We start from the raw sequence: 20542 nt of genomic DNA, 5'->3' as shown, positions 1-20542 counted from the left end.
TTCAAAGGAAATCATCTTCAGGGCTCTAAACTTTCCCAATACTTCTGAATGTTTATCTATCATTTACCACTTGTCAGCATGGCTTAGGGACAAGAAGTCCACAAAATCTCTAAAGCCCAAATGTTAGTCCCTGCTGTTAATTAAAAATTAATCAGAAATAATAGCATCTTTAAAAATAATGAATGTCAGCAGAGAAAATAGGCTTTGGTTTATAAAAATGCCACTCGCAGGTACTTTGGGAACAAAAGAAAGAAAGTAAAAGTGTTAGTAGCCCAGTCTGACTCTTTGCAACCCCATGGACTGTAGCCTGCCACGTTCCTCTGTCCCTGGGATTCTCCAGGCAAGAATCCACTAAAGTGGATGCCATTTTCTTCTCCAAGGGATCTTTCTGACCCAGGGATCAAACCCATGTCTCTTGCATTGCAGGCAGATTCTTTACCATCTGAGCCACTAGGGAAGCCACATTTTGCACCAAAAAAGTGAGAATTTTTTGGATTGACCTTAAGCCTATTTCAGTGGCCACATGCTGAAAGATTCCACAAGTCTAGGAAATATGGAAAGGAAACGCAATTGGATAAGGTGTAAAACCTTTGCTTGGTGTGTCATTCTAGTTCCTAAGCATAAAGAATCATGCTAGATGTGATCTGAGGTTGCTGCCTATAGCCATTCAAAGCACCCCCACACTCCTCGGGTACATACATTTTCTCCAGGTCTCCGAATCCTGAAAAGGCTCCTTCTGGGATGACTCGAAGCTTGGTGAGAACAAACCTCCTGAAAAGAGAGTGGACATAAAATATCACAACCTATCCATTCATCGATTAGTCATTGAGTGCCTAAGGTATAACAGCGGATAACAAACAGCCAACACATACTATGTGCTTGCCAGTTAGTAATGGTTATAATTGCTTCTCCATGATCTCTTTTCACCCATATCACAAAGCAATGATATGGGCACTATTGTTGTCCCTCTTTTGCAAAAGAGGAAACTGAGGTTTAGGGAGGGTTAAAAAACTTACCCAGGGTCAGGTGGCTAATATGTGGCAGAGTTAGGATATGAGCCTTTTGTTCATCACTACTCCATGTTGCCTCCTCTAGCCCTGTGTGAGTCTCCTTCTTTTTCTCTGTTCCAACTCTCAATACCTCCTCCCTGTTGTCCTCAGCTGACTTTTCTTACTTCAGAAAAAAATGAAACCAGCAGAAGAGAACGTCCTCATGCTGTCTCATGGCTCCCAGTTAACCTCTCACCTGCACCTAGGCTTATTACACACCCTGCCCCACTTCCTGTCACTATGGGAGAGCTGTCCAGGGTCCTGACTAAAAAAAACCAGCTCCTCTGATCCACATCGTATCTTTCTCCTTGCCTTGTGAAGGTAGCCACTACAGCAGCTTCCCCCTTCTTTCATACATTTCATTCACCTACTTTTTCTTCTTTATTGGATCCTGCCCATCAGTATACTAACATGCCTTAATTTCTCCCATCTTAGAAAAATCTTAACCTCATCCATCTTCAGCTTTTGCCATTTCCTTCTGCTGGAAAAATTTGTCTCATGCTTGCCTCAATATTCCTTCCAATGGCTTCTCATCTTAGTGAAGAAAAAACAAAACAGATAGTATATAATGGCCTTCAGGATCCTACAGGATCTTCCCACTCTCCTTTCCCATAGATCCTCTAACTTCAGTTTTGACACCCCACACTGCGATTATTTCATTCTCTTCACAGTAATCTCTTACTATTCTTTGTACAGGCCAGGTTCCTTCTTGCCTAATATTTCTGCCTTTGCAATTCTCTCTTCCTGGAGAATTATTCTCTCATATTTTTTTCTGGCTTGCTCCTTCAGCTAGCTGCTTGCTCAAATGTCACTTTCTCAGTAAAGCTTTCCCTAACTATCCTATTTAAAATGATAGCTTCCCCAACTTAGACCGTTAGCCTTAGCTTTCTTCATAGTACTTCTGATATGTTTAATCTTCTATTTATTTATCTACTTATATATTAATATACTTACTTATCTTTTACCCAAAACTAGAATGCAAGCTCTGTGAGGGCAGGGATTTTTGTCTGGTTTGCCTTCTGCTGTATACCCAATGCCTGGAACAGTGAATGGTGTATGACACATATTCAGAAAAATGTTTCTTGAATGGCTGTTGAAGTCTGAGAGTTCTAGGCTTGAGGGCAGAATTACAGGTGACCCTTTGGGAATCTATGACAGGAATACTGTTTCTGCTCCCTCTCACTTTCCTTGCTTTGCAATTGGTTAATGAGGATTTGGTTTCCCCCCACTATAATCCTTCCTTCTGCACAGCGGTCTGTTAGTGGGAATTCAGTGTGGACTTGAATAGTTTCACAAACCTTCTTTGCATTAGTCTCCTAATTTTTTAAATCAGTATTAGTGAGATTCCTGTTTCAGAAAGTTATTGTTCAGGCAAGCAGTTCTTTTCTTCCACTTTGTTTGTTTGCCTTTCGTTGCCATGTCCTCACCAGTTCCAGGGTGAGGACTCATGAGAGAGAATTCTGTGTACTGTTCTTGCTCTGGAGGATTTTATATACATGGGAGGGCAAAAAATAGTAGTCTTGGAATCACAAGAAAACAGATGTGGGATAGAGTTGATGTAACAACTCTAAGTGTTATACAAGGATTAAAATGTAAAACTCCCATAGTACATAAATAAATATATATGAGGAAGGTTGGAAGAAGTGTGCGAGCTTGAGCCTGGCTCTCAAAACTATCAGATCATATTATGCTAAAAGCATAGTCTCTATGAAAGTATTTGATCTAATTTAAGGTTGAGTGTAATGGTTCTGGAACAATGTAGCTTATTGAACGCTCATCTAAAAAGAAGCAAGGTCAGTTCATATTCTCTTAATGTACTCAACCTTAGTTAAAATAGACAAATTCCTTTTGTTCCTATTTATTACAAGACAGAAAAATTATGAAAACAAACTGGTAAAAGCAAAGAATAAAATTGCCTTAAACTACTTAGTCTAAAACTTCAAGGGAGTTGAAATACTAAGATAAATACTAGTTAGTAAGACATGCAAAGAGTGGAATCTTGTATAACTGACTTTACTTGATAATGAGTCAACTAGATAGTTCTTTTTGATTCAACTTTAGTATCAAGCACATGTTCTAAACTTTCAATGTCTATTCCTGTATTAAGTGGTTCAAACTAATTAATAAAATTAAATCTTACTGAAGATTTAAAGTCTTCCATCTCCTGAAAGGCTATAAATTAGATCCACTAAAGATCACCCAGAAGTCTTATGTAAAACATAGCCAATATTGTTTCAGTTGCAGAGCTGAGCTTATTAAAAAGTATAATAAATTTCTAGGGACCTAGAGTAAAATAACTGAATATCAGATGGAAACTGGAGTCATGAATGCAAACAGAATTCTAAGAAGGTAAATTGAAGTCAGTGTATTCTGGGGGTATCAAGGGGAGGAGAGGATAAAGGAAAGGAGTTGGGAGAGGGGTGTCTGGACTTGGTAGACAAAGCATTTGTGTTTTAATCCCATGAGATGAAATATGGAAGTTGGAATGCAGAGATTTATGTGTGTCATTGTCTGTCTACCTGCCTATCTATCTACCTATCTATCATATGTGCTTTCTAGAAAGAAAGTGGAGAACATCAATTTTCAATGAAATAACATCTGGAGAATTTCCATAATTTATGAAAGACGTAAATAAGTCTGAGGAAGGGAAACAGATAAATCCATTGTCAGATACCTGTGAATCAAAACTGTAGAGCAAAAAAGAATTAAAAAAAATGAAAACAGAAGAAGAAAAGTCATTATCTTCAAAGGAAAAAATATAATTAGAAAGCTTGGTAAAAATATCTTCAAAATTATTAGAGAAAATAACTGCCAGTTTAGAGTCCTATTCCCAGAAGTAGTCATTCAAATGTGGGAGTAAAATAAAAAGACTTTTAGAAAAGTTTAATTCACCCTCAACAAAGTTTTAGAAAAAAAATTCCCTTAGAAAATAATTTAATCCAGTAGGAAGGCTCAAAACCAAGAAGGAATAGTGAACAAAGAAATTAGTACTGCTTATTGATTGGGTAGGTTTAAATGGTTGGAAAACTCACCTATTTAATAAGGAACACTAAAAAAAAATACTGACGAAGTCCAGTCATGATCAACATTTTGACACACAAGAAAAAGGAAGAATATTCTTAATCTGATAAGGAGTAAAATCTATCTACCACTACAATAAATACATCCTACCCTGTGATGAATTATTAGACACATTCCTTTTAAAATTAGAAATGAGGCAAGGATGCCTGCTGTTGCATCTTCCACTCAGTATTGCACTAGGCACCCTAGTTTATACAATAATATTAAAAAAGAAAAAGATATATTAAGATTATTGATGAAAAACTGTCATTGTTTATAGATAAAATAATTGTCTATAAAGCAAACTCTAACCTAAGAGATCAGTCAGTTCAGTCACTCAGTCATGTCCGACTCTTTGCCACCCCATGAATCGCAGCACGCCAGGCCTCCCTGTCCATCACCATCTCCCGGAGTTCACCCAAACTCATGTCCATCGAGTCGATGATGCCATCCAGCCATCTCATCCTCTGTCATCCCCTTCTCCTCCTGCCCTCAATCCCTCTCAGCATCAGGGTCTTTTCCAATGAGTCAACTCTTCGCATGAGGTGGCCAAAGTACTGGAGTTTCAGCTTCAGCATCATTCCTTCCAAAGAACACCAAGGACCGATCTCCTTTAGGATTGACTGGTTGGATCTCCTTGCAGTCCAAGGGACTTTCAAGAGTCTTCTCCAACACCACAGTTCAAAAGCATCAATTCTTTGGCTCTCAGCCTTCTTCACAGTTCAACTCTCACATCCATACAACCACTGGAAAAACCACATCCTTGACTAGATGGACCTTTGTCGGCAAGTAGTAGAACTAATAAGAAAATAGTTGGGTAGGTGGCTGTATAATTAACACACTTAATTTTCATTCTTATATTATTTTAAAGTGTATCTCTATCAATGGCCATAAAACTTATGTTTAAGGGAAATCACACTGTTGTAAAAATATCAGTTTTAATCCACGTTAACACAGAAATTAAATGCCAGACCCATATAAGACATAATAGTTTTTGTTGTTTCTGTTGATACATGTGAATGGAAATTGACTAGCTGGTTAATATTCATATGGAAGAGCAGTTTTGAAGAATAGCCAAAACAATTTTGAAGAAGTAAAACAAGATTGGGAGAATTGGCATAATAGGTGATGTGATTTTTATAAAACTATAGTGATTAAAATGCTGTGATACTGACAGAGATTAAATAGTAGACCAGTGGAAAAGAAAACAAATATAGAATAGATCATTAAGCAAAAGAAAAAGACATGTGAGAGAGTAGCATTAAAAATCTATGGAGGAAGATGTGGATTAATCAACAAATGCATAAATGATTGATTATCCTGGTGGATAAAAATAAAACCTTTATTATCATATTAAAATATCAACTCCAGGTTTATTAAAAATCTAAATGGGAAAAATCAGTACTTTAAAACTTTTAAATGAAATGTAGCATTCTATTGAGAAAATTGTCTTTTAAAAAGAATACAAAAATTGTACACCAAAATTGTAAAGCTAATAGATTTGACTATAGTAAACTTAAAATTTCTCAAAAATAAAGATAAAATGGGGAAGTAGACTGGGGAAAGATATTTGCAACACGTACAACTAACAAGGGTTAGCATCCAAAGTACAAAGAATTTTACAAAATAATGAGAAAAATACAAACAACCCAATAGAAAAACTGGCAAAAGATAAGAACAGGCAATTCATATAAGAGAAAATGCAAATGACCAATAAACATATGAAAAGATGCTCAACTTCATTAGTAATTAAGAAAATGCAAATTTAAACAATAATTAGATGCCTTTAAATACCATCATATTGACAAACGCTATAAGGAATACTTCACAGTAGCAGTGCTGGTGACGCAGTGGAATATTAGGACATTTTCTACACTCTTGATGAAAGGATAATTTGCTACGAGTACTTTCAGTAGCTACTAGGCAAAACTTATTAAAGTCAAAGAAACAAATGTCTTTGCATCCAGTTATTTCGGGTCTCCTGGCCACATATGCACCTGGAGACAGGTAAAAGATGAACCACTGCAACATCATTTGTAAGAAAAAAAAAAAACAAAACTGGAGACAAATGCTCATAAACAAGAGAATGAATATATGATAATCAATCGTGATATACTGACACAACACCAAATTACAGAGCGGTGAAAAGGAACAAACTAGCTGGAGCTGCATTCAAAAATCTGGATAAATTCCGAAAGCAGAATGTTGAGGAAAAAAGTGAATTATATGTGCAATATGTAGAGTATGATATGATTTTCAGAAAGGTTAACAACATGCAAAATAAAGCAATTTGTTGTTTTGTATGAATCGTGTTTTTTTCATTCTGTATTTTTGATGTTTTGAGATCTTGAGGTCTGTTGATTCTGGAAGGACTACTCCTCCCAGGGCTAATTCCTAGAGACAGCAAACAACTGGCCTCAGAGTGTGTGTTTCTTATGCAAACCAACTAATCCACCCCCTTGCCCCACCCCATCCCCAATACACACCATTTCTTTTAAGGGGCCCTTACACTCTAAGCCTCTGTTTCTCTACCCTAATCACCCTAGGGAAGCTCCTACACTGCAGAGTCCCCTGAAGTTATTTAAACTAGCCAATCCTAAACCTATTTACCCTGTTTGTTTCTTTTTTTTTTCCCTTGGGAGCCACAATAAGAGCTCTTGCCTAATTTCCCTCAGCTCCCTTTGCCACATGAGAAACCCTGGTGCTTCCTCACAGGCCCCCTTTCTCTTGGGAGCTGTGAATATAACATGGCTTCACCATACTCGAATAATAATAAGACCCATGGCTTCCCTGGTGGTTCAGATGATAAAGAATCTGCCTGCAGTGCAGGAGACCCAGGGATTAAGATCCCCTAGAGGAGGCAATGGCAACTCACTCCAGTATTCTTGCCTGGAGAATTCCATGGACAGAGGAACCTGATGGCCCATGGGATCTCAAAGAGACATGACTGAGCGGCTAATATTCTCACCATATTCAAATAATAATAAGATCCATATTTCAAAATATGTTTAGAGATGCATACAGATTTATCAAAAGGAAACTTCTGAGAATGACACCACCAAAATGAGCACCGTGTTTACCTCTGTGGCAAGGAGAAGGAGTGAAACGCAACTCTAAAGTATTTTGTATTTTTCAAAAAGATCTGAACCATTTTGACCAAATGTTAAGATTTGGGAAAGCTGGGTGGTACTTTATGAGTGTTTATGATATCATTTTGTATGCTTCATACTTGAAATATTTCATAATGAGTTTTTCAAGATTGAAATTCTCACCAGGCCATATCCTCAGCATCATTTATTTATGTCTGTTTTTAAACACAGAGAGCTATTTAAAAATATCATAATACCCTTCATGTCAGATGGCAACTTTCACACTCTGTAAGGGGGCATAAAGTTGCCTGAACAATTTTTTGTAAAGATACACAATTCATCAATATGACTCCAAAAAGAAAATTTTCTTCACTATATTGCAAGTTACTTCATGTCTCTTCCATGATAAATGGGGTGGGTGGGGTCTATTTTTATTTTTCACTTTTCTGAAATGGGGAAGCTTTAGGATTCCCTTGAACTGTCTCTGTTAGAAGCAATTTGTTTCTTGGGTGGTCGATTCACCCTTGGCCAAATTTAATTCCTCTTTGTGGATTAAAGGAGAATAGTTTAAAAGATCCCATAAAAAGCTTTCTGGCAGTTTGGAAAACAGCCAATATTCTTTTCGAGGAAGCTGCCTTTTTATGATGGCCCAAGGTGTAAATGACACTGCTCTCTGTGTTCTTTGAATTTCACATGAGTTTAAAAAATTAAAGTGAGAACAGCTTGGCACAGCGTATAAAAAGAAATTGATCATCATCCTGACGTCGAAATGTCAAGAGTTTTTGTGTTTCACAGCCTTTAGGTCAGAACGCTACCCTAATTAACTTTCTGGGAATGTGTTTAGGAAAACTATCCAAGGGGGTGGATTGAATTAAATGAGGAAATCATATGGGGAAAAAAAAAGAGTATAGCTAACTTGATTTGGCTCTTTACCATGACCTGGGAGATGACTATCTCACTGGTAAAATCATTTGGGCATCTAATTGGGTGTATTTTTCACTTTACCACATGAGTCAGGAAACCAGTGGGCAGTGAATAGCAGGAAGGAAGAGGTGGGAAGGTAGGAAGAGCTGGCTTCCTTATATAACTGGACTTTAAGCTTAAAAAAAAATAATTCTCCACATCCTGGCATGTCTTAACTGCCTAGATGTGGGGTGCTATGTCCTTAGCCCTTTGCCCACCTTCAGGCTGTGTGTGAAAATGCCAACTATACTTTGGGATTGCAGAGGCTTTCATGGAGGTTTCTTGGGATAGAGGTGTCAGTGTTCTTTGTACTTTTCTTTCCTGGTGTGGAGGAGATGCTTGTTCTTCACCTTTAGCCAAATGTGGGAGGTATTAGGAGGACTAATTAAAGAGTTTGTCACTCATTTCCTGCACATCTGGATGATATAGAGCCTGGCTTATGACTAAAATCTGGCTTCCAAAGGTGAGAAATGGCCAGCTGCTTTGGGAGAGAGGTGTGACAAAGGTGTGGCTTTCCCAGAAGCCAGGCCTGTACCCAGCCAAAAGGAACTGGCCTCTCATCCTGAAAAGAATGGACTTGCCTGAATAGTGACCAGACCCCAAAAGAAAACCTCTCTGGAGTGGACTTCCAGAAGCCAGTAGGAGGAAGGAACTGCTCCCTCAGAACTGCTCTGAGCAGTGGAATAGGGAGGCTTTGAATAGGATGAAAGAGGGGACCTTGAATAACAGTTGGCACTGGCCTTTCGTGACATTTATGAAAGTACAACAGCAATGGCCGTGCCTTGAATTTCATCTGGGATGGGGAAGCCAAGTCGATGGAGCAGGTTTGCCTGGCAGTGGCAGTAAAGAGAGCTCCTTCTTGTACCCTACCGAATCCATTCTGATCAGTATGTTATGGTCTCTGTGTCTTCCCCAAATCTTTCTCTGTAGACCTCTATCCATGAGAGAAATGTAGTCCGAGCTTAAATGGGAGAAGGAATAGAAAACATTCTTGTTCCTGTTTTCTCCCCTGTTATTTAGTTCTCACTACACAAGCTGACCAGAGAAGGCAATGGCACCTCACTGCAGTACTCTTGCCTGGAAAATCCCACGGACAGAGGAGCCTGATGGGCTGAAGTCCGTGGGATCGCTGAGAGTCGGACATGACTGAGCAACTTCACTTTCAGTTTTCACTTTTATGCATTGGAGAAGGAAATGGCAACCCACTCCAGTGTTCTTGCCTGGAGAATCCCAGGGACGGGGGAGCCTTGGTGGGCTGCTAGACATCTATGGGGTCGCACAGAGTCGGACACAACTGAAGCGACTTAGCAGCAGCAGCAGCAGCACACAAGCTGACAGTGAGCAATTTAGGACAGAGAGGATAATTTGGCTTTTCCTTTTGGTGTAGTTTGAGATAGAAGAAAGATTTGCAAATCAGAGCCCCAGGGATTATCTGCATACTAGCCAAAAGGCTGGCTAAAGGAGGCAAAGTCCGCTTGCACAGACGTTCAGTTCCCATTGACCTTCTATTCAGTTTAACTTCCAGATAATCCATCTCAAGGTCCATCTAGTTAAAGCTATGGTTTTTCCAGTAGTCATGTATGGATGTGAGAGATGGACTATAAAGAAAGCTGAGCACCAAAGAATTGATGCTTTTGAACCATGGTGTTGGAGAAGACTCTTGAGGGTCCCTTGGACTGCAAGGGGATCCAACCAGTCAAAACTAAAGGAAATCAGTCTTGAATATTCATTGGAAGGACTGATGCTGAAGGTGAAATTCCAATTCTTTGGCCACCTGATGTGAAGAACTGACTCATTTGAAAAGACCCTGACGCTGGGAAAGATTGAAGGCAGGAGGAGAAGGGGACGACAGAGGATGAGATGGTTGGATGGCATCACCGACTTGATGGACATGAGCTTGAGCAAGCTCCGGGCACTGGTGATGGACAGGGAAGCCTGGCGTGCTGTAGTCCATGGGGTCACAAAGAGTCAGACTTGACTGAGCGACCAAACTGAGCTCAGTCTGTCTTATGCAGATACTGCCACGCGCCACTGTGTCAGCTCACATGCCATGATGTTTTCTCTGGGAGAGGAAGTGTAGTTGTAGGATAGACCCTCATGGGGTGGGTGCCACTCCAAACCCAACTCCAGTGACGCCTCTCTGTCCACCAAGTCTCAGGGATTTTCCATCATTGACCCTCTGACAGTGGTGATTCTTCACTTTTATCATCTTCCAGTGAACAGGAATTTCTAATAGTGGTTTTGAATCTGCTTTCCTTTTATTTCCATTCATGTCCCCTTACCTCAGCATCTGTGCTGGACTGATAAAGGGGATGAGGCTTTCCTGCTAACTGTATATCATTGCTGACTTTATCTCCTCCTTTGTATAACCTTTACATCAAGGTTGCAGAGACTTCTTCTCCTGACTCACTCCCCATCCAACCCCTTGTTTGCACCAAGTGGCTCTGAAATTACACTCTACACCACATTTTATCACCTGTTCACTTTCATTTTTTCAGCTGTTCACTTTCATCATCTTTTGCCTGAATCTAATGCTTGATTGATAACTCATTTATATTAAAGCTCAGGATGAAGAAGCAACATGATGAAAAGAAAATATCACTAAGGATAAAACTTAGAAATCTGGGTTCTATTCTGGCTGTGCTACAAAGTATGCAAATAACTGAGAAAAGTCAAGTCCAATCAATAAAGTGAGGGAGTTGGGCCCGATGATCTCTAAAGCCCTAGAAGATAGATTTCACGCTGTGGTTATATAGTGGAATCCTCTTCAAATGCTCTCCTATTTCAGTCATATTCTGTGTAAAGCAAAAGGAATCACTTTTCATTAAGTGCTCATCACAGAATAAAGCCCATTGTACAGGATTGCTGAATGAAAGCTAGCCCTCCTTTTTATCAGGTCAAGGTTAAAATCACTTGACCTTGCCCTTTCCTTCCCATCCCTCTGCCACCACTCAGGCCAGACCCTCATCCACTCATGTCTGCAGCCTTGACTGTGACCTTCTAACAGAATTTCCTCCTCTGGTCTCCACTGTCCAATCTGTCTCATCTAAGACCACTGTGTTCCTCTGAACACTGCTCTGAATACTCTCCTACCGAAAAACAAGACAAAACAAAAGAAAAAAAAGTCAACAAAGATTAAAGGCACTCAAAGCCCCTTCAATTGCTCACTAGCACCTCTAGGAATCTTAACTCATTTTTCATCCATTTGAGGCATTCCACATTCTGCCTCCACTTGCCTTTCAGAGAGATGTTCTACTACTTCCTGCGTAGAAACTCAAACTACCCAGGCCCCCACCATTAATACATGGCTTGCGTTGTATATGTGTTAAAATCCCATGGGTGTATGTCTTAGTCTCCCTAAGTATATGGAATGCTTCCATAGAGCAGAAACCATGCCACTTGTCTGTATTCCAAAGAGCCTCATCTCAACAGAGCTTGGCATATTTCCCATATTAATGCATGTTAGTAGATGGGGATATTGCTTATGATGACAGTTACTCTTTAAGTTTTAGGCATTTGAGTATCTCATACTTTAAATCACAGAATTGTTTGCCCTTTAAAATTATGCCAATCATACCAATCAGTTTTGTTCAAAATACCTGGAGCACACATCATTTTCATCATTCATCATTTCATGAATGATAAAAAAGGGATTTAACTTTCTAGGAATTTAACACAGACTTGGTGAAGAATATAGAAAGGGTTTCTTAGGATATGGGAGAGCAGTTGGTAGAAAGTAAAAACTGCAAATTATTGTCCCATGAATGGAATCCAGCACAAGACATGTTTTGTTCAGCCTACACAGTATTTTACAGAAGTTTGAATTGGTTGCCAGCTCTTCACATTGTGAAAGTTCATCTAAAACTGCAGATCTGTGGCTTTGCTTGAAGACTTAGAAGATCTTGCAACACTGGGCTCCATTCCCACAAAAGTATAATTGGCTACAGTTGAGTGATGGCTGACATGGTTGGTCAGATTTCATTCATGCTGGTCTGTTCTCCTATCTTGTGTCTTAAGGCTTTGTGTTTGGGATTTCTGGTTCTTGAAAAGCTAGTCTGAATGGGTTTGGATGTTTTAGAATCCAAAGGTCCTCAACCTTGGGTGCATAAGAGAAACACTTAGGGCTGTTTTTGTTGTTGTTGTTTTTTACATACTATAAGTGCCTGAGCCACACCTATGTTGGGGGGAGGCGGGCAGGTGCAACCAGGCATCCTTACTATAAAAGTTCCTCAGGTGATTCTCAGGCATAGTGAAGACTGAGAACTCTTGCTTTAGAGGGAAAACAAAAAGAACCAGCAGCAAGCTGCCTTGATCAGTAGTTAGGGAGTTGGCATGATGGGAAAGATTTGTACAAAGTTGTGCAATGCTGTGCTTAGTCGCTCAGTCATGCCCAACTCTTTGCAACCCTATGGACTATAGCCCACCAGACTCCTCTGTCCATGGGGATTTTTCAGGCAAGAATACTGGAGTGGGTTGCCATGCTCTCCCCCAGGGGATCTTTTCATCCTAGGGATCAAATCCAGGTATCCTGCATTGCAGGTGGGTTCTTTACCATCTGAGCTACCAGGGAAGCCCACCATACACAGTTATTGATTTATAAATTTTTTATTGATCAACTACTACATGACACACGTTAAATTTCTGGGAAAAGCAATGGTAAGCAAGATACATTTATTGCCTTACTGATTTTAATTCTATTGTGATATATATAATCCTATAATTATAGTACAGAGTGTATGGTGATGATGACAATGACAATTTTTAGTGCCTGCTGTGTCAGGCACTATGCTAAATGCTTCATTTGTATTATCTAATATAATCTTCAAAACCACCTTATGAAGTAAGTAACTATTACTCGTATCCATTTATAGATGAGAGCATTGAGTTAAGAGTGGTGTAGTAACTTGATCAAGAACACAGTGGCAGATCTGATTTTCAAACTCAGTCTAGTCCCCAAAGCCCATGCTCACATATGTATATGTAAATTCATACGCACAAACACACACAGACACACAAACACACATATACATATAATCAGAGGGATGAGATTGGAATGAGAGCTAGTAAGATTTTCATGGGGGTAAGTGGAATGAATGATGATAAAATATATCAGGAACTTAGATGTTCCTTTAAAAAGCAGTACCACGTAAATTAATTCAAAGGGGGGTGGGACCAGCAGTCATTTGAGACTGTGCTGGAAATTTGGGAAAACACAAAGATGCCTCAAGAAGGTGAAAGGAGAGATATTACCAGAAATTCCCCTGAAGGTCAGTCTTTTTAAATTATTATTAATAATTCAGAATTGGTTTTGAATGATCAAAGAATTGTAATAATTGAGAACTGGGTTTGGAATAGAATTCAGGGTCTTGGTCTAGATAGAATTCAGGGCTACTCTTACTCTGTCAGAGTGAATAAACAGAATTCCACTTTAATGACTCACCAGGGTCTCAGACAGCATCTGATAAAATGGCAAATATATTATACCTCTAAAGCGGCTCTTTCAGTCCCCTTGGTTAATGTCAACATGGTTTTAACCGTGATTTTTTATTGACAACATTCAGCTCAAGATGCAATAATGAAAGACGACTGTCACATAAAGGTCAGTTTGGGGCGACTTCTGTTCAGATATAGGAGGATTAAATAGGGATAAACATCCTTCTGGAATCTATGGGTGCCACTTGACTGTGACAATCACTGAAGATGTAACCACAAGAACAGCAACAAAGAAAACTTCATTGCTGCACCTTGAACCAAAGATAAATTTAAGTCTTTCATAATGCACTTAAAACTAATTTCCGTTTTCTATTTAGGAGTTTCACACATTTAATCAGAAAGCATATGCATTGAATAATTATCTTTTACTGACTCTGTAAAATACAAATATCAAATGTTCAAATGAACCCTGTTAGAGACAAGAACAAATGCATAAAAGTATCTAAAATAGATTTGGAGTAAAGCAAGTAAGACAGTGCTCAGAATGCAATCCTGGATCCAAAATCACTCCTCGGATAATAAGTACGTTATTTATTACAGGATTTTAAAGACTGGTTTGTTTAATCTTTAAGGCAATAATCTGATGATATCTGTACCTAATCCTTAAGAGCAACATGTATTTTGACAGAGAGAAATATTCCCTAAAAAATTTAATTTCCTCTGTGAGGATAAGAAAGCATTATTTGGCATTGTTTCTTCTGAATAGGGATCAGAGATTTTGCCAAAAATCAAGATAAATACTTCCGCTTTGTATCAGAAGAACGTAAAGTAAGTATTAAGCCCACATTATTCTTCTCTTGATACTAACTGCTAGCACAGAGTGATCCTGAATAGATAGATAGTTCCTACATTGTAGTACAAGCAAAGCATTATTTGTCTATGGTACTTAACTGGTAGAAATAAAATAGCAATGGTCAGTAGAAATACAAGGACTCTTTCCTTCATTAAAATGTTGCAAGCTGTAACTGATAATTTCTAGATTAACTGTGTGTGACACGCTAGCAGCTTTGAAAACAAAAATGTAATAATATTGATACCTTACATTTAACAAAGAGGGTCATGTCTCCAATTTTCTGAACATGGGCTATATTTCATTTTACTCTAGGAATGAAATCTCTATCTTAACTCTTGACATTTCCTGTTTTGAAAACACCCATTGATCTAAGAAATAAATGTTCCTGTTAAACGGAGTCTTTGCACTAGCTAAAGACTAACATGTGGTGAGGAGCTGGGTCACCGCTGGTAGGATGCAATCTCCACCAGACTTTTTCAATTCTGAACTGTGACAAGCACACAAGTTCTAGCTCGTGGGGACATAGGCCACTGGAAAGGGGCTTAGCCTTGGCTGAAAGGGAGAAAAATCGGGGGACTGAACTACCATTTGATGCAGACTTACTATGTACAGCCATTGTTCAAGGCTCTTTACCACATGCTCTCACTTTTTAGTTCTCACTGCAATGTAACAAGTAAGATTTTTTCCCCAAACTAATGTACAGGTTGAGCATATATGTACAATTCCAAGAGTTTTAACACATGGATAGATTCATATAGGCTTCCCAGGGGGTAGGAGACTCAGGTTCGATCTTTGGGTCGGGAAGATGCCCTGGAGAAGGAAATGGCAACCCACTCCAGTATTCTTGCATGGAGAATCCCATGGACAGAGGAAGCTGGCAGGCTAGAGTCCATGGGGTTGCCAAGAGTGGGGCATGACTGAGAGGCAGAGCCAGCGCGTGGATTCACATAACCCTTACCACCACATTCAGGGTGCAGAACAGTTCCATTGCCATATAACTCGCTGTGCTATCCCTTTGAAGTCACACTGATAACCTTCCCACACTTTAAACCCTGGTAACCTCTGATATGCATTCTGGTGCTATACTTTTGCCTTTTTCAACTATTATATAAATGGTACTACTTCAGAGGTTAAAGCGTCTGCCTGCATTGCAGGAGACCTGGGTTCTATCCCTGGGTCAGGAAGATCCCCTGGAGAAGGAAATGACAACCCACTCCAATATTCTTGCCTGGAGAATCCCATGGATGGAGGAGCCTGGTGGGCTACAGTCTATGGGTTTGCAAAGACGGACACAACTGAACGCCTTCACTTCACTTCACCCAGTATATTACCTTTTGAAACTGGCTTTTTTTTCCATCAGTGCTTTTCAATTAAGCTTCATCTATTTTGTTTTCTTTATCAGTAGCTTGTTTCCTTCTGTCGCTGAGTGGATTTCATTGTGTATATTTATATATGTGTATATATATATGTATATATATAATGTATAAATACATTAAACAAACTGGTATATATACAATGTGTATATATATATATACATACACATGTGTATATATATAATGTATTTATACCACAGTTTGTTTACCCATTCACCTAAAGGACATTTGGGTTGTTGCCATTTTTGAGCGATCAGGAATAGAGCTCCTGTAAACACCGATGTTCAGGGTTTTGTAGGAATATGCATTTTCACTTTTCTAGGATAAATATCTTTGAGTGAAATTGCTGGGTTATATGGTAAATATAAATTTAACTATGAGAAACTGCCACACTGTTCTGCACAACAGCTTTATAACTGTGCAGTCTCACTAGTTACACGTGAGAGTTCCCAGTGCGCCACATCCTTGTCAGCCCTTGGCGGTGAGTGCCAGTTTTGTTTCCAGCTGTTCTAATAGATGTGTGGTTTTATCACATTGAGATTTTCATTTTTTTCTTTCCTCAATGGCCACTGAGGTTGAGCATCTCTTCATGTGCTTATCTGACATTCTTATATCTTTGGTGAAGTGCCTGTCACCTCACAGTGGTCAAAATGGCCACCATCAAAAAGTCTACAAACAATCAATGCTGGAGAGGGTGTGGAGAAAAGGGAATGCTCTTGCACTGCTGGTGGGAATGTAAATTGACATAGCCACAAAGGAAGACGGTGTGAAGATTCCTTTAAAAACTGGGAATAAAACCACCACACACACACACACACAGACACACACACACAATGATGACGGCCATTCTGACCAGTGTGAGTTACTTCTTTGGTGAAGTACCCTGACTCTTTAGCTGTTGATTCCTTTCTGTTGAGTTCTAAGAGTTTTCTAAAAAAGTAATCTGGATACATGTTCCTTCTTAGAGATGTGATTTACAAATACTTTCTCCCGATCTGTGGTTTCTTTTTCATTCTCTTGATAATATCTTATGCAGAGCAAACATTTTGATAAAGTCCAGCTTATCGGTTGTTTCTTTTATGGGTAAAGCTTTTAATGATATATCTAAGAACTCTGCTGAACTCCAGGTGACAGGGATTTTCTCCAGTGTATGCTTTACATTTAGACTTATGATCCATTTTGGATTTCAGGTTAATTTTTCTGTGAGGTTTAAGTCAAGCTTCTTTTTTGTCATAGGCTCCAAAACTATTTGTTTAAGAAAGATTATCCTTTTGCCATTGAATTACTTTTTCTCCTTTCTCAAAAATCCATCAGCCCTAATTGTGTGAGTTGATTTCTAGACTCTCTATTCTGTTACATGGATTGAGTCCATCCCTTTGCCAGTGTTGTACTTTCTTGATTACTGTAGTTTTATAGTAAGTCTTACACAAAAAAGATCTTCATGACCAAGATAATCATGATGGTGTGATCACCAACCTAGAGCCAGACATCCTGGAATGTGAAGCCAAGTGGGCCTTAGGAAGCATCACTACGAACAAAGCTAGTGGAGGTGATGGAATTCCAGTGGAGCTCTTTCAAATCCTGAAAGATGATGCTGTGAAAGTGCTGCACTCAATATGCCAGCAAATTTGGAAAACTCAGCAGTGGCCACAGGACTGGAAAAGGTCAGTTTTCATTCCAATTCCAAAGAAAGGCAGTGCCAAAGAATGCTCAAACTACCACACAGTTGCACTCATCTCACATGCTAGTAAACTAATGCTCAAAATTCTCCAAGCCAGGCTTCAGCAATACGTGAACCGTGAACTCCCTGATGTTCAAGCTGGTTTTAGAAAAGGCAGAAAACCAGAGATCAAATTGCCAACATCCGCTGGATCATGGAAAAAGCAAGAGAGTTCCAGAAAAACATCTATTTCTGCTTTATTGACTATGCCAAAGCCTTTGACTGTGTGGATCACAATAAACTGTGGAAAATTCTGAAAGAGATGGGAATACCAGACCACCTAACCTGCCTCTTGGGAAATCTGTATGCAGGTCGGGAAGCAACAGTTAGAACTGGACATGGAACAACAGACTGGTTCCAAATAGGAAAAAGAGTACATCAAGGCTGTAAATAGTCACCCTGCTTATTTAACTTCTATGCAGAGTACATCATGAGAAATGCTGGATTGGAAGAAACACAAGCTGGAATCAAGATTGCTGGGAGAAATATCAATAACCTCAGATATGCAGATGACACCATCCTTATGGCAGAAAGTGAAGAGGAGCTAAAAAGCCTCTTGATGAAAGGGAAAGAGGAGAGCGAAAAAGTTGGCTTAAAGTTCAACATTCAGAAAACAGAGATCATGCCATCTGGTCCCATCTCTTCATAGGAAATAGATGGGGAAACAGTGGAAACAGTGTCAGACTTTATATTTTTGGGCTCCAAAATCACTGCAGATGGTGGCTGCAGCCATGAAATTAAAAGACGCTTACTGCTTGGAAGAAAAGTTATGACCAACCTAGATAGTATATTCAAAAGCAGAGACATTACTTTGCCGACTAAGGTCCGTCTAGTCAAGGCTATGGTTTTTCCTGTGGTCATGTATGGATGTGAAAGTTGGACTGTGAAGAAGGCTGAGCGCTGAAGAATTGATGCTTTTGAACTGTGGTTTTGGAGAAGACTCTTGAGAGTCCCTTGGACTGCAAGGAGATCCAGCCAGTCCATTCTGAAGGAGATCAGCCCTGGGATTTCTTTGGAAGGAATGATGCTGAAGCTGAAACTCCAGTACTTTGGCCACCTCATGCGAAGAGTTGACTCATTGGAAAAGACTCTGATGCTGGGAGGGATTGGGAGCAGGAGGCAAAGGGGATGACAGAGGATTAGATGGCTGGATGGCATCATGGACTCGATGGATGTGAGTCTGAGTGAACTCCGGGAGATGGTGATGAACAGGGAGGCCTGGCATGCTGCGATTCATGGGGTCGCAGAGTTGGACACGACTGAGTGACTGAACTAAACTGAATCTGTATCTACAAAATTCCTGCTGTGATTTTGATTAAAATAATGTTAACCTATAGATCAATTTGGGAGAATTGATATCTTAGCCATAATACTTTCCCTATTGATGAACAAAACAGAGTATATCTCTTTTTTAGGTCTTCTTTAGTTTCTTTCAACTGCATTTTTTATCTATCAGGATATAGATCCTTTATTTGATAAAGTTTATAACTAAGAATTTCATTTTTTTGAGTGATTATAAATGGCATTGGATTTTATTTTTGTTTTCTAATTGTTCATTAATTAGTTCATTAATAATGTTAGTTAAAATATGAAAATGATTTTTACTTGTATCTTGCAACTTTCCTAAATTCACTTATTGCTTCTAGAACCATTTTTCTTTGAGATTGCATGGACTTTCTAACAGACAATTTTATCGTCTATTAATAGGGCTTCCCCAGTACCTCAGCTGGTAAAGAACTCACCTTATGTCTGTTATTCAGGAGACATAAGAGATGCCAGTTCGATCCCTGGGTTTGGAATATTCCCTGGAGAAGGAAATGGTAACCCACTCCAGTATTCTTGCCTGGGAAATCCCATGGACAGAGAAGTCTGGCGGGCTAGAGTCCATGGGGTCACAAAAAGCTGGACACGACTACACACACATGTGTCATCATTAGAAACAATTTTACTTATTTTCCAACCTGAATACCTTTTATTTCTCTTCCTTTCTATGTTAGACTGGATAGGTTTCTCGTACTTTGTTGAATGCAAGTGATGGAAGTGGACATTCTTGCCTTATTCCTGATCTTAGGGGAAGTCTTTCATCTCTCATGATTAAGTGTGATATTGTGGTAGCTGTTTTTCTTGGTGCTCTTATCAAGTTAGTAAGTTTTCTTCTATTCCAACTTTGCTAGGTGTTTTTACCAAGAGTGGATATTGGATTGTATTCAAATGCTTCTTCTACATTAATTTATATAAGCCTGTTGTATGTGTTCTTTTATCTTTTCATTTCAGTCTAGAGGTTGCATTGCTTGATTTTCAAATATTAAAAGGTTTGCATTTCTGGGATAAACCCCACTTGGTCATTGTGTGTAATTCTTATTATATGTTGCTGGATTTCATTTGCTTATATGTTGTTGAAGATTTTTCATCTGTGTTCATAGGGAATATTACTGTTTCATTTCCTTCTGTCTAGTTTAGGTATGAGAGTAATGCTGGCCTCATAAAATGAGTTGGGAAATGTCAGCTGGATCGACTTGGCTGATGATGTTGTTCAATCCTCTGGATCCTTACTGATATTCTACCTACTTGTTCTTTTATTTACTGAGAAAGGAATATTGAAACCTCCAAATATAGTTGTAGAATTCCCCATTTCTCATTTCAGCTCTATTAAGTTTTGCTTCATTTATTTTGAAGCAATGTTGTTAGGTACATACACATTTAAAATTGTGAAGTCTTCTTGACCCTTTGTCATTATGAAATGAGTCTTTTCATTCTTAGCAGTTTTTGCTCTGAAGTTTACTATTTCTTTGTTCTGATGTTTAATATTAATGTAGCCACTCCTACTTTGTTTTGATCAGTGTTTGCATGACATATTTTTATTTATCCTTTGTTTACAACCTTCCTATACCAGTATATTTGAAGTAGATTTCCTTCAGTGTATAGTTGAATGTCTTTATTTTAATTGGTGTACTTAAATTATTTATACATAAGGTACATTATTAATATGTTTAGACTTAGGT

General features: G+C 38.9%; 1 protein-coding gene across 5 annotated transcripts in view; it reads right to left on the bottom strand.

Annotated features, from left to right (window-relative positions):
• The window catches only part of FSHR (follicle stimulating hormone receptor), a 193656-nt gene that overhangs the window by 121254 nt on the left and 51860 nt on the right, over positions 1 to 20542 (bottom strand). For all 5 annotated transcript variants that reach the window (NM_001009289.1, XM_027965759.2, XM_042245220.2 and 2 more), the window contains 1 exon segment: positions 700 to 771. In NM_001009289.1, the coding sequence (NP_001009289.1) occupies positions 700 to 771 (72 nt within the window).

Source organism: Ovis aries, chromosome 3 (genome assembly GCF_016772045.2).
Source record: "Ovis aries strain OAR_USU_Benz2616 breed Rambouillet chromosome 3, ARS-UI_Ramb_v3.0, whole genome shotgun sequence".
Taxonomy (NCBI): Eukaryota; Metazoa; Chordata; class Mammalia; order Artiodactyla; family Bovidae; genus Ovis; species Ovis aries.
Note: the sequence above shows the minus strand (reverse complement) of the source record. Positions and strands in the feature narration are given on the sequence as shown.